This window comes from Cherax quadricarinatus, unplaced genomic scaffold (assembly GCF_038502225.1).
Source record: "Cherax quadricarinatus isolate ZL_2023a unplaced genomic scaffold, ASM3850222v1 Contig1580, whole genome shotgun sequence".
Lineage (NCBI taxonomy): Eukaryota > Metazoa > Arthropoda > Malacostraca > Decapoda > Parastacidae > Cherax > Cherax quadricarinatus.
This window is the reverse complement of record NW_027196606.1, coordinates 53159-68667: the sequence shown is the minus strand read 5'-3', so window position 1 is coordinate 68667 and position 15509 is coordinate 53159. Positions and strand designations below refer to the sequence as shown.

Below are 15509 nucleotides of genomic sequence, written 5' to 3'. Positions count from 1 at the left end.
TGATTCTTTAATCAGATATCAAGAGCACACCTTGAGAAGCTTGTCCTCAAGGTTGCTGAAGATTGTTCATCTAATTCCAACCTGAATATGGGATGGAAGCCTTAGGATTATGTCCTAGAATTTGAAATAAACTTTAAATGCTAGGATAGGAGCTGGCCGCCACATTATTAAGGGAGATTTAGGCCTAGTTAATCACTGAGATTTGTTAACTATGGAAAAACAGTCTAGATAAATTTAGTGTTGGGCCCAAGATGAGTGCTGGATGTGATCAGGCAGACCGGATCTCAGGGTGAGGTGAGAATATGCCAATTGAAATGAGGATGGCGTGGATGAGGAGTATGTGGGAGGAAGACAAGAGCAGAACAAAGTATAGTGAGGATGATTACAGGACGTGGGAGAGTGAGGATGATTACAGGACGTGGGAGAGTGAGGATGATTGAACACGAGGAGGAGCAGGAGGAATAGTGAAAATGGAAGAACACGAGAATTTAAGAAAATCACCTAGGTGAGTATTAAGACATTAATTGTGGATATGTTTGGACCAGCTGGAGATTCTTCAGTCCGGTGAAGGACGAGTCAGGATGAAGAGGGGAGGACATGACCAGGACGAGTCAGGATGAAGAGGGGAGGACATGACCAGGACGAGTCAGGATGAAGAGGGGAGGACATGACCAGGACGAGTCAGGATGAAGAGGGGAGGACATGACCAGGACGAGTCAGGATGAAGAGGGGAGGACATGACCAGGACGAGTCAGGATGAAGAGGGGAGGACATGACCAGGACGAGTCAGGATGAAGAGGGGAGGATATGATCAGGACGAGTCAGGATGAAGAGGGGAGAACATGAGCAGGACGAGTCAGGACAAGGAGGGGAGAACATGAGCAGGACGAGTCAGGACAAGGAGGGGACAACATGAGCAGGACGAGTCAGGACAAGGAGGGGACAACATGAGCAGGACGAGTCAAGACAAGGAGGGGACAACATGAGCAGGACGAGTCAGGACAAGGAGGGGACAACATGAGCAGGACGAGTCAGGACAAGGAGGGGACAACATGAGCAGGACGAGTCAGGACAAGGAGGGGACAACATGAGCAGGACGAGTCAGGACAAGGAGGGGTCAACATGAGCAGGACGAGTCAGGACAAGGAGGGGACAACATGAGCAGGACGAGTCAGGACAAGGAGGGGACAACATGAGCAGGACGAGTCAGGACAAGGAGGGGACAACATGAGCAGGACGAGTCAGGACAAGGAGGGGACAACATGAGCAGGACGAGTCAGGACAAGGAGGGGACAACATGAGCAGGACGAGTCAGGACAAGGAGGGGACAACATGAGCAGGACGAGTCAGGACAAGGAGGGGACAACATGAGCAGGACGAGTCAGGACAAGGAGGGGACAACATGAGCAGGACGAGTCAGGACAAGGAGGGGACAACATGAGCAGGACGAGTCAGGACAAGGAGGGGACAACATGAGCAGGACGAGTCAGGACAAGGAGGGGACAACATGAGCAGGACGAGTCAGGACAAGGAGGGGACAACATGAGCAGGACGAGTCAGGACAAGGAGGGGACAACATGAGCAGGACGAGTCAGGACAAGGAGGGGACAACATGAGCAGGACGAGTCAGGACAAGGAGGGGTCAACATGAGCAGGACGAGTCAGGACAAGGAGGGGACAACATGAGCAGGACGAGTCAGGACAAGGAGGGGACAACATGAGCAGGACGAGTCAGGACAAGGAGGGGAGGACATGAGCAGGACGAGTAAAGATGAAAAATGTGGATTCACTCCAGGAAAGTTTTTATAGTGTACTATCCCAGCAGCCTTTAACCTTTACCTCACCTGTCCTGTCTCTCCAACAGGTGCCATCATAAACCCTCCCCCCCTCCCTCCTTGCAAGAACTTCCTACTGATTCTAAACCAACAGAAACCCCCATACAATCCACCCCATCAACCCCTTACAATACAACCACATCTACTAACATCGCCTCAAAACGGCAAACAGAATACACTAACTGAAAGAGTAATACCTTGTAACTGGGAAGCGTGGAAAAAGAAAATACGACCGCCTAGCCTGCATCTTCTGTAACATCTTCAGAGATGCGCAGCACCGCGGCGCACACAGACAAAAAAGGAATCCTGATCTGGTCAGTGGCTTGGGGTATATAAGAACCACAAGCAGCGTCCTCAGTCATAAGCTCCAGTCTACAGTCACTACCCTACACACTCACACTCTCTCAAGATGCAGCGACTCGTGAGTACTCTCTCTCTCTCTCTCTCTTTCTCTCTCTTTCTCTCTATAACTATTGTGTACAGGTTCCCTCACCTTGGTGTGTTTGTGTGACTTGTAAATGGTCCAAGTCGGACCGAAACGTCGTCCTAAGCTCCTCTCTCCCATGTACTGGCTCTTTGTGTATAGCTACTGTATTTCACGAAGCGCTAAAACCGTGTGGGTCCGCTAATCGTGGCCCCTCTGTGTGACCAGCCCATGTCTGAGAATTACCCATGAGAATTACCCATGAGAATTACCCATGAGAATTGCCCTCGTAAATTCCCATGAAAACTGTCCATTATAATTTAACAAAATCCCTCATGAGTGGGATTAGGTAATCCACCATTTCTTCCCAATTTAAATATCTAATCCTATAAATCCTCCCTAATTCTGTCTTCTAGACTTTGATATGCCAGATGTAACCACTAACAGTTTGCCTGGTCAAAGACCCGGGGACAGTATGAGCGGAAGCTCAAGTGAAGTGTTTATCCTCGGTGACCTCTGACTCTCATTGTGATATCATCCATCATTATTTGTATCAGGACTCATAATACTCTGTATGACCATCGGCTGCTTCACCTTCACATGTGTTATCACAGTCTTGCTGCGCCTACTGCGTAGAGTCAGTGATTTTCCCCTGACATATACAACAACAACGGCATTAGAACAAGCACGAAGGATTTATGCACCGAGAGGTGTATATGTCGGTGTATATTCACTAAGCGTTTTCTTTATTCTCTATTGTACTTATTAGTGTATTTTAAACTGACGGTAAACAGGTGATAAGCAGCCTTAATAAGCTTTAAACCCTCGTTAAACAACCAGCAGTGTACCCTGAAGTACGCTGGCACTGAGTAAGTGGCTCCTCAAAGCCGCCTCTGAGAAACCTACTCTGAAGTGGAGTCGTAGATACCTTGTGCTTGAAGTTTTTTCCCATTGATTTTGTCTCTGTGTATCTTGTTTCCATCTGGTCCACCAGCATCCCTCTCCTCCTCCGCCTCCTCCTCTTCATCTTCCTCTTCTTCTTTTTTTTATCAACCCAAGGACAAAGATAATCAGGTGATCCAAATACATAACAATATCAATATTATTTGACATTCAAGGATCTTCGAGTCGAGTCCACGCCCAAAGTTTTCGTTCTTATTGATTCTTTAATCAGATATCAAGAGCACACCTTGAGAAGCTTGTCCTCAAGGTTGCTGAAGATTGTTCATCTAATTCCAACCTGAATATGGGATGGAAGCCTTAGGATTATGTCCTGGAAAAAGAAAATACGACCGCCTAGCCTGCATCTTCTGTAACATCTTCAGAGATGCGCAGCACCGCGGCGCACACAGACAAAAAAGGAATCCTGATCTGGTCAGTGGCTTGGGGTATATAAGAACCACAAGCAGCGTCCTCAGTCATAAGCTCCAGTCTACAGTCACTACCCTACACACTCACACTCTCTCAAGATGCAGCGACTCGTGAGTACTCTCTCTCTCTCTCTCTCTTTCTCTCTCTTTCTCTCTATAACTATTGTGTACAGGTTCCCTCACCTTGGTGTGTTTGTGTGACTTGTAAATGGTCCAAGTCGGACCGAAACGTCGTCCTAAGCTCCTCTCTCCCATGTACTGGCTCTTTGTGTATAGCTACTGTATTTCACGAAGCGCTAAAACCGTGTGGGTCCGCTAATCGTGGCCCCTCTGTGTGACCAGCCCATGTCTGAGAATTACCCATGAGAATTACCCATGAGAATTACCCATGAGAATTGCCCTCGTAAATTCCCATGAAAACTGTCCATTATAATTTAACAAAATCCCTCATGAGTGGGATTAGGTAATCCACCATTTCTTCCCAATTTAAATATCTAATCCTATAAATCCTCCCTAATTCTGTCTTCTAGACTTTGATATGCCAGATGTAACCACTAACAGTTTGCCTGGTCAAAGACCCGGGGACAGTATGAGCGGACGGAGGATCGACTCACCAACACTTCTCGAGCTAACTGACCCACACGAGTTTAGTGCTTCGTGAAGTGCATGCTGGGAAATAAATATTATTTTTATCTTCTCGGTGGCTCTTCTGTGTGGGTTAATCTGTGTACGATGGTCTGTGTATGTTGATCTGTGTACTTTGATCTGTGTACGTTGATTTGTGCACGTTGGTCTACGTACGTTGATCTGTGTACGTTGATATGTGTACGTTGATCTGTGCACGTTGAACTGTGTACGTTGATCTGCTTACGTTGATCTGTGTACGTTGATCTGTGTATGTTGTTGTGTGTACGTTGATCTGTATACGTTGATCTGTGTACGTTGTTCTGTGTACGTTGATCTGTGTACGTTGATCTGTGTACGTTGATCTGTATACGTTGATCTGTGTACGTTGATCTGTGTACGTTGATCTGTGTACGTTGATCTGTATACGTTGATCTGTGTACGTTGGTCTGTGTGCGTCGATCTGTGTACGTTGATCTGCATGTTCTGAACTTGAGTACCAACCGTACGTACTCTTAGTTCAGGTACTAGGTATTTCACTGCCGACAAACTGGGGAAACACAGACTCGTGTGTGCAACATTTTGGGCATTTTAGTGTGAGACGTTTCGCCCACTGGAGTCCCCTTCAACTGAATAAAGAGAGTGGAAGACAATGCAGTTTGCACTTCCAAGATGCACAGCTTAGCAAGCTTAGAAAGCTTAGAAAGCTAATTGTCGTCTTGAAGACGACAGTGGTACCCAGGAGCCTTTAAGAACTCCAGCAAATAAGACTTACGTCAATCAGGCGGCAGATGGTTATAATTATAACCATGATGTTTTGAAGGGGTGGAGGGGTAAGCCAGCGGAAGGTCTCGGTCAGATGGCTAAAAGCTCCAGTGAAGGGTCATCATATGACTAAGACCCACGTCAGGAAACACTTGTCTTGTTTCCTGACAAATCTTACCTAACCAGGAGGCTCAGATCACATTCCGGAGGACTAGGCAAGGCAAAGCAAGTTTCATAACTCTAACTTTTAAGTTCTATAGGTCTTTCTTAGACCGATTACTTCAGGAATATGCAGCTTACCACAGAGACTCGCATTTGTACTCGCGTAACATTGACATAGGAGCACAACACTGGAGGAACAATGCAGTTGGCATACTGGCCTATACTCGGCAAATCCTTTTCAAAACTGGTCCCTGTTACCCAAATATTTTTCCAAACTTATCCAGACTGTTAAGAACCATCACCTAATCCCGTCTCATTCGGTTGACCACGTAAACTGAATCAGAGACGCTAACAAGAAGCCAGCAAGTTTTGTTGTAACTGCTTTCTTTCCAATATACTCACAACACCAGCCGTAGCACTTCTGTGGGGCGAGTTCTGTGATGAGACAAGCCTCCCAGCTGTGACTCAAGTCATCGTTGACCTCATCGAACTGTGTCAACTATGGCTGCTTCAGTTTTTGGGAAAGTTAGTGGATGCAGTGTTATATTACTGATGGCACACAATACCGACGAGCTGATGAATAAGACATACTACTTTTACTGCCACCAGTAACACATTTGCCTCTGGTATAAGCCCTGGTAATTGATACCGACAAATTGGTTTAAAAAGACACGTGAACAAACACTAGGACATGTTAAAAAGCGCTTCGGTGCAGGGACCTTTAGGCTAGACATGATCAAGGTTCCAGGACCGAAACGTTTTCTAATATCTCCATTGATTTCACCCCAGAAGACTGTTGTACTAACGAAACATTTCGGCAATAAAGGTGCACCCAAATGTTGCACATGTGTCTTATTCGACAAGTACAGGCAACGTTATTCGACAAGTACAGGCAACGTTATTCGACAAGTACAGGCAACGTTATTCGACAAGTACAGGCAACGTTATTCGACAAGTACAGGCAACGTTATTCGACAAGTACAGGCAACGTTATGGGATGGCCATGGGCTCACCCATCGACCCTCTCATCCCGTTACCTTACATGGACGATATTTTCGTAATTTATTCTAAAAAACTCGAAATCAATACCATGGTCTCCACAATCAATAACGAGGATCTATCCATTAAAATTACGCTAGAAGAAGACAGAAAAAACGCCATTTTTGGAAGTTCTCCTTGGTAGAGACCTCTCTTTCTGTATTTCTTTATCTTTCTCTATTTGAAAAAAAAAAAGTCACAATACCGTGACTGGAACAATACACAAATAACCCGCACATAGGAGAGAGGAGCTTATGAGGACGTTTTGGTCCAACAAGTCAGATCGAAACGTCTTCATAAGCTTCTCTCTTCTATGTGCAGGTTGTGTATCTTTCTCTATTTCTCTTTCTTATCTATATCTATTTTTCTCTGTCTCTCTCTTTTCAGATGTATTTTTTGTTCCATTTCGTATCTCCAGTCTTTCTAAATCACTTTCTCACTATGTTTTCCTTTATTTATTATGGCTGTATCCTCTCTCTCTTTCTCTCTATCTTTACTCCCAGTCTATCTGCCTGTAGAAGAAAAGTAGGATTATGTTAGAATTATTAACCCGGAGTGTCAGTAACATAGAATAACCCATGAAAGCCACTCATAATCTGGCTTATTTCCGTTGTGGTTTGTTGATCCTTTCCCCCAGGATGAGAACCACAGGGGAGGTCAAGAGGTGTAAGGAGGCACTTTTAGTGTTTCCAGTCACCGAGAGTTTGACCTCTGGCTTTCAGATGTGAGCCACGATCCACTGTCTGTAAATAGGCATATATACCCTCATAGAGACCACATGAAGTATATCTTTCTCAAGTCAGGCGTCTTATCCATTTTCTTTGTATTGTGTGTTGATGTGATTTTTAAGGGAGACTAAAATATTTATTTTTCTCCCTTCTCTCAGGTGATTCTTGCTGTTGTGGTGGCTGCTGTGTCTGCCATCCCCGTGGGACGTTTCGCCTATGTCAGAGAGTAAGTTACCCGAGGGGTAAGGGTGATGTGGCTAAATGGGTAAGGCAAGTTAAGGTAAGAAAAAAGTGATGGTAAGGTGGTAAGATAGGTGAAATGGAACTGAGAAAAGGGAGAAAATATCCAGATCTACATGAGAAAGGTAGTTATATACACGTAGGGAGGGTGGGGGGTTCAAGTAGTTCTCTCGAGGGAGAGACGTCTTAGACAATGAAAAGGAAACACAAAAGCAAATCAGTGAAATGCGATCCTTTATTGACACTCCTTTACTGTCAATAAAGGTTTGCATTATTCTGTATTTGCGTCTCTTCTTCCAGAACTCGAGGCAGGCAGCATTGGTAGACCATCCGACATATTGCTGGTCAGTAGCTGGACGGGTGACCGAGAGTAGGTTAGCTTAGGTAAGGTTTGTCAGTCAATAAATCCAGAACTATCTGTGCTTTGCATACATGGGCTTTCCTCAGATGTTGTAAAATATTTTCATAACACTGCAGCTAACCTTCATCCACACTATCCAATGTCGCCTCAATGTATTCTAAGAAAGTAAACATCTTTATCTACGCCTCTTTATGAATTTGCAAACTTGTTGAAGGGATCAAATTTCTCATAGTTAGCCTTTAAAAGTGTCATTTTCTATTCATTCAATTGCCATATGTAGAAAACTAGTTTACCAGTAACTAAACAAGTCATCCTACGAGTGAACCCTAAACAGAAGATTTTGTTCGGATTATAAACCTGTGTTGAAAAACTAACAATGATTTTGTTTTGTGTATGTACGTGTGTACTCACCTATTGGTACTCACCTATTGGTACTCACCTATTGGTGCTCCTCTATTGGTACTCACCTATTGGTACCCATCTATTGGTACTCACCTATTGGTACTCACCTATTGGTACTCACCTATTGGTACTCACCTATTGGTACTCACCTATTGGTGCTTACCTAATGGTACTTACCTATTAGTGGTTGCAGGGGTCGAATCATAGTGTGTGTGTGTGTGTGTGTGTGTGTGTGTGTGTACTCACCTAATTGTGGTTGCAGGGGTCGATACTCAGCTCCTGGCCCCCTGTGTGTGTGTGTGTGTGTGTGTGTGTGTGTGTGTGTGTGTGTGTGTGTGTGTGTGTGGGTGTGTGTGTGTGTGTGTGTGTGTGTGTGTGTGTGTGTGTGTGTGTGTGTGTGCGTGTATGTGTGTGTGTGTGTGTGTGTGAAATTACTTATTACTAATTTCCTGTTTGCAGTTACATTAGTAGAAATGTGATCTTGATATTCCATCTTTCATTGTCGCATATGCATTTTTTTTAATTTCCCGTGACTGCAGAATCCACTACCTCCTCTGTGAGTTAATTCCACTTGCCTGTCTCCATATAATCTTAGATCCCTTTAATTTTTAAGCATAATTCTTTTTCTGAAGGAAGACGCTTGTGTACAGCTCAAAACATTTGTTAAAAGGGAACGTTTCACCACCAGTGTCTTCATTATCCCTATTATTATTACTGACGAAGCCACTCTTGGCGAAATGTTTCCTCCAATAAGTGTCCAGCACTGTACACAGGTGTCCAGCACTGTACACAGGTGTCCAGCACTGTACACAGGTGTCCAGCACTGTGCACAGGTGTCCAGCACTGTACACAGGTGTCCAGCACTGTGCACAGGTGTCCAGCTCTGGACACAGGTGTCCTGCACTGTACACAGGTGTCCAGCACTGTACACAGGTGTCCAGCACTGTGCACAGGTGTCCAGCACTGTACACAGGTGTCCAGCACTGTACACAGGTGTCCAGCACTGTACACAGGTGTCCAGCACTGTACACAGGTGTCCAGCACTGTGCACAGGTGTCCAGCGCTGTACACAGGTGTCCAGCACTGTACACAGGTGTCCAGCACTGTGCACAGGTGTCCAGCACTGTACACAGGTGTCCAGCACTGTACACAGGTGTGCAGCACTGTACACAGGTGCCCAGCACTGTACACAGGTGTCCAGCACTGTACACAGGTGTCCAGCACTGTACACAGGTGTCCAGCACTGTACACAGGTGCCCAGCACTGTACACAGGTGTCCAGCACTGTACACAGGTGTCCAGCACTGTACACAGGTGTCCAGCACTGTACACAGGTGTGCAGCACTGTACACAGGTGTCCAGCACTGTACACAAGTGCCCAGCACTGTACACAGGTGTCCAGCACTGTACACAGGTGTCCAGCACTGTACACAGGTGTCCAGCACTGTACACAAGTCCCCAGCACTGTACACAAGTGCCCAGCACTGTACACAGGTGTCCAGCACTGTACACAGGTGTCCAGCACTGTACACAGGTGTCCAGCACTGTACACAGGTGTCCAGCACTGTACACAGGTGTCCAGCACTGTACACAGGTGTCCAGCACTGTACACAAGTGCCCAGCACTGTACACAGGTGTCCAGCACTGTACACAGGTGTCCAGCACTGTACACAGGTGTCCAGCACTGTACACAGGTGTCCAGCACTGTACACAGGTGTCCAGCACTGTACACAAGTGCCCAGCACTGTACACAAGTGCCCAGCACTGTACACAGGTGTCCAGCACTGTACACAGGTGTCCAGCACTGTACACAGGTGTCCAGCACTGTACACAAGTGCCCAGCACTGTACACAGGTGTCCAGCACTGTACACAGGTGTCCAGCACTGTACACAAGTGCCCAGCACTGTACACAGGTGTCCAGCACTGTACACAAGTGCCCAGCACTGTACACAGGTGTCCAGCACTGTACACAGGTGTCCAGCACTGTACACAAGTGCCCAGCACTGTACACAGGTGTCCAGCACTGTACACAGGTGTCCAGCACTGTACACAAGTGCCCAGCACTGTACACAGGTGTCCAGCACTGTACACAGGTGTCCAGCACTGTACACAAGTGCCCAGCACTGTACACAGGTGTCCAGCACTGTACACAGGTGTCCAGCACTGTACACAAGTGCCCAGCACTGTACACAGGTGTCCAGCACTGTACACAAGTGCCCAGCACTGTACACAGGTGTCCAGCACTGTACACAGGTGTCCAGCACTGTACACAAGTGCCCAGCACTGTACACAGGTGTCCAGCACTGTACACAGGTGTCCAGCACTGTACACAAGTGCCCAGCACTGTACACAGGTGTCCAGCACTGTACACAGGTGTCCAGCACTGTACACAAGTGCCCAGCACTGTACACAGGTGTCCAGCACTGTACACAGGTGTCCAGCACTGTACACAAGTGCCCAGCACTGTACACAGGTGTCCAGCACTGTACACAGGTGTCCAGCACTGTACACAAGTGCCCAGCACTGTACACAGGTGTCCAGCACTGTACACAGGTGTCCAGCACTGTACACAGGTGTGCAGCACTGTACACAGGTGTCCAGCACTGTACACAAGTGCCCAGCACTGTACACAGGTGTCCAGCACTGTACACAGGTGTCCAGCACTGTACACAAGTGCCCAGCACTGTACACAGGTGTCCAGCACTGTACACAGGTGTCCAGCACTGTACACAAGTGCCCAGCACTGTACACAGGTGCCCAGCACTGTACACAGGTGTCCAGCACTGTACACAGGTGTCCAGCACTGTACACAGGTGTGCAGCACTGTACACAGGTGTCCAGCACTGTACACAGGTGTCCAGCACTGTACACAAGTGTCCAGCACTGTACACAGGTGCCCAGCACTGTACACAAGTGCCCAGCACTGTACACAGGTGTCCAGCACTGTACACAGGTGTCCAGCACTGTACACAAGTGTCCAGCACTGTACACAGGTGTCCAGCACTGTACACAGGTGTCCAGCACTGTACACAAGTGCCCAGCACTGTACACAGGTGTCCAGCACTGTACACAGGTGTCCAGCACTGTACACAAGTGCCCAGCACTGTACACAGGTGTCCAGCACTGTACACAGGTGTCCAGCACTGTACACAAGTGCCCAGCACTGTACACAGGTGTCCAGCACTGTACACAGGTGTCCAGCACTGTACACAAGTGCCCAGCACTGTACACAGGTGTCCAGCACTATACACAGGTGTCCAGCACTGTACACAAGTGCCCAGCACTGTACACAGGTGTCCAGCACTGTACACAGGTGTCCAGCACTGTACACAAGTGCCCAGCACTGTACACAGGTGTCCAGCACTGTACACAGGTGTCCAGCACTGTACACAGGTGTGCAGCACTGTACACAGGTGTCCAGCACTGTACACAAGTGCCCAGCACTGTACACAGGTGTCCAGCACTGTACACAGGTGTCCAGCACTGTACACAAGTGCCCAGCACTGTACACAGGTGTCCAGCACTGTACACAGGTGTCCAGCACTGTACACAAGTGCCCAGCACTGTACACAGGTGCCCAGCACTGTACACAGGTGTCCAGCACTGTACACAGGTGTCCAGCACTGTACACAGGTGTGCAGCACTATACACAGGTGTCCAGCACTGTACACAGGTGTCCAGCACTGTACACAAGTGTCCAGCACTGTACACAGGTGCCCAGCACTGTACACAAGTGCCCAGCACTGTACACAGGTGTCCAGCACTGTACACAAGTGCCCAGCACTGTACACAGGTGTCCAGCACTGTACACAAGTGCCCAGCACTGTACACAGGTATCCTCTTCCACAGTTTGCCAGTATCATCACATCATTTATGCCATAATTCATTTTGCTTTGTTTTTCCCACAGTGACTCGCTTGAACACGGTGTTCGGGACGTGTCGCTGGAGTACGTCAGGCCAGGTAAGAATGTTTCCAGAACTGCTGGAAAATTTTCGTGAGGAACGCACACACACCTATATTAATATGTGTTAAAGTGGCTGGGCCACTTGATTACCCCCACGTATCCTTTTTTTTTTTTTACATTCCATCCTTACCTATTTATCTTCCTGCCCCAACTTACCAAACCTCTGGTTAAGGAACCTTGAATCTGTATCTTTGTGTTGGAACGGCGTCACCCTGGGTTCGAATGGTGGGTGTTGGTGGTGGTTGTTGGTGTAGTTAGTGGAGAAGAATGGGGAAAATGTTGGGCAGGTGTTGGTGAGCACTGGCGATTTTGATGTTGGGTGTGTGTAGATGCTGTTGGGGAATGTTGGTGAAGATGGTGATGTTGATGAGAGATGCTCAGGGTGTCTTTGCAAGGTGTTTACATGTGTTAATAAAGGATAATTACAATGGGTGATAATGGTGAAAATGACAGTAATGATGAATAATAAAAGTGATAATGAATGATAAAAACGAAGATGAATGATAACAAAGATGAATACCACAGAGAATGAAGAATTTTGGCGAAAGGTGATGAATAAGGTGTGTGCAGAATAGTTGTTATGGTGTTAGCAGAGAACTCACGAAATCGTAATAACACGATTGCAAACTAACCACGGTACGGGTGGGGGCTGAACTCGAGTGAACCTCCCTATGGTGCATAAATATACCTAGATGGATGAATCTTATTGTAGCCAGCTGGCCCAGTGGCTTACACGCTGCCCTTGAGTTTTACAACTCATTTGCCGAGAGTTCAATCCCCATCCGTACCGTGGTTTGATGGTAGTAGATATTGTGGATGCTGGCGGAGCTGGAGATAAGCCAGATGCCTATCTCTAGAATATATCAAGCTCATGGGAAAATACTCAAGGAAGCACCGAGTGGCAACAAAACTAAAATGCAATACAACTTTAGTTCTTTTCTTCAGTATACCAAGTGTAGTTTACATAAAAGATTGTTAAGCACTAAAGAACATGACTGGCGGTGCATTTCGGGCAAACAGAGTTTACCTGGAGATTACCTGGAGAGGGTTTCGGTGGTCAACGCCCCCCGTGGCTCGGTCTGCGACAGAGTGAAAATAAAGTCAATACTGTTGTCAAGTGAGCCTTACTTACAGACCTAAACTGACATGACTTTCGAACTGACTCTTACTCTCTCTTTTTCTTTCTCCAGTGAGATCACAGAACTTAGCCACGTTCAGGAGCGCCGTCCAGACGGGATTCCCATATACACTGAGCTCAGACGAAGCAGCAGTTCAGTACTTCCTGAGTCAAAATGCTGTTGCTGGTGTAAGTGAATTCTCTAGTTTTTTACACTTTTCTCCTGATTCACTGTTGATTCTGGATAGACAACTGCATAATACAATTCGTGTATCTGGTGTATTCTGGTGAAACATTTTCGTGCGTTATAAAGCTTTAATAAATTAGTTAATTGGTAAATCTATTTACAAGCACATTTAACCAAAAGTCACATTTTGCCTAATTGTAATGAAGTGTATATACACTGAGAGGTGTGTATCTCATAGTGTCCGTACATCAAGAGGAGGTAGTGTTTATAAATTAAGAGCTACACACATGTGAAAAAATAGTGAACTTCCAAGCGCTTTCATGATTTCTTACATTATCAAGGACCTGTAAAAGCAATGTGAGAAATCACGAAATCGCTTAGAAGTTCACTATTTTTTCATAGTGGTTGTTTTACATATTGTAATATCACAATTTATGTATGTAACGATATTCCCTGCCTTGCCTCCTTGTAGGGTGCCTTGACTAGGAGTGCTGGAACTCACGACGACCGTGTGAGAGCCCTGGGGCAGATGCTCAGCACTGGGATTTATGATGTCTCAGAGGAAGCTTTGTATCGTAACCCTGCCCTGAGGGCCGCTATAGCACAGGGTGATGGACAGTACCTCATCAACAACTCCGGGGAACTCTACTACCACCATTCTCCTGGTGCTGTTCCTGCTTCTGGTGTACAGCCCCAGCAGGCCCAAAACTCAGCAGTCACAGTCGCCAAGAAGAAATAAAAGGATCCGGAACATGAAGGTCCGGGAGTAGAAAGAGGCACTCTGTGACAAAATGCTCACATGAGCAATATCATCATAATATCATCATGACTTATATGTAAAAACTTTATCTTGTGTCGTCTTTAAAGATGGGGTCTCCTCTCTGATCCCTAAAGGCACTGTCTTGTCTGCCGTTTCTACTTTCAATCTCACAGATTTCCTGAATCAGTCAGCATCCGACACGCCAGCGTTTAATTAAAGCGTTTAAGAGTCGACTACACTACAATACACTGAAGGAGAGACTTGAAATCAGGCGAACTACTGTTTAAATGTGACATTTTTATGTAATCGTTGCCTTGGATAAGCCACTGAGTTAATCATTGTATAATTAAAATCCGTGTCGGGTATGATTTTCCGCTGACAGCAGTTGCACAAGAACCTGCAGTGAGCAGTGTGGAGGCACCGAGAGTGATGCTCTAGATACGGTCTGAGGTTACAAGCTAAGGCCACAAGGTTCAATCATTGTTGGTGCCATGAACCTAAATCCAATGGTATGTTATCCGTCTTACGTACACCCAACAGCGAGAACGCCAGGCGATACTCTAGCCAGGTGCTGGAGGCACTAACACGCCGCGAGCGATAGCTAGAAGCGCCACTAACAGCGCTGCACCAGTAACCAGTCTTCCGTGAGAGACTCACACTCGGACGCACCTTCACCAGGCTCACCACTACCAGTGTTTACTAATAGTAGCCGCACCAGCGACGTGGTTACCCTCCAGGAGAGGATCACACAGAGAGTCACAGCACTCTGGGCTTCATGCTAGTAAACCTCACAAACCAAGTGAAATTTTTCCCTTCAGTTTTGATCTAAACTTGATATATCTTCAAAGCATGAATGATAGACAGTAAAGTGAGACGTAGTAAGTCCAAGACTCAGAGGAAACGTATTGATTAAAGCGAGGTTTCGCTCATTGAGACCTTCATCAGGTTATGATATGATAAAGGTTGAGGTGTGTAAAGTGTCGTTCTAATCCTTACTCTGTCCCCGTCGCATAATTTACTATATATCTTTCATTTATTTTGTATGTATAAGAAATGTTCTTAAGACATGACACAAGATGTGTAAATTGTCTTGCCAATAAAATTAATTTTGTACACAATTTGATTTTTACTTAAACGAAAATGAATATATTTTTCTTAATCCTTATATTCATTAATTATTGATTATTGTTAAATAAGGTTTGCGGAGGATAAAAACGCAATTAAGAAGTAATAAACTGCGAGATTAATAAAGATGGTAAACACTGTGGGAAAGTGGAGATTTTATTTATTATGGTCTTCAAGGTGTGCAAAATTCACACGATAAAGAATAAAAAAAAGGAACAATATACAAATAACACACACACACACACACACACACACACACACACACACACACACACACACACACACACACACACACACACACACACACACACAAGTGCTATACAGACATGGTAACGCACTCTAAGCAAGCCATGACAACAGTGTAACAGGATTAACACGTGTAGCAAAATAAGTTATGGTGTGTGTT

General features: G+C 46.0%; 1 protein-coding gene across 1 annotated transcript; it reads left to right on the top strand.

The window, feature by feature from the left end:
• The first annotated feature begins 3611 nt into the window (after positions 1-3611).
• LOC128692379 (uncharacterized) lies at positions 3612-15096 on the top strand. The gene is made up of 5 exons (XM_070081060.1): positions 3612-3740; positions 7105-7172; positions 11858-11910; positions 13105-13220; positions 13691-15096. Exons 1-5 carry the CDS (start codon positions 3729-3731, stop codon positions 13955-13957), a joined length of 516 nt encoding a protein of 171 aa, XP_069937161.1. The 5' UTR covers positions 3612-3728; the 3' UTR covers positions 13958-15096.
• Positions 15097-15509: the final 413 nt, after the last annotated feature.

Coding starts and splice junctions, on each gene's coding strand:
- LOC128692379 (XM_070081060.1), top strand. Junction 11,911..13,104: donor GCTGGAGTACGTCAGGCCAG/GTAAGAATGTTT, acceptor TTCTTTCTCCAG/TGAGATCACAGAACTTAGCC. Junction 13,221..13,690: donor GTCAAAATGCTGTTGCTGGT/GTAAGTGAATTC, acceptor GCCTCCTTGTAG/GGTGCCTTGACTAGGAGTGC.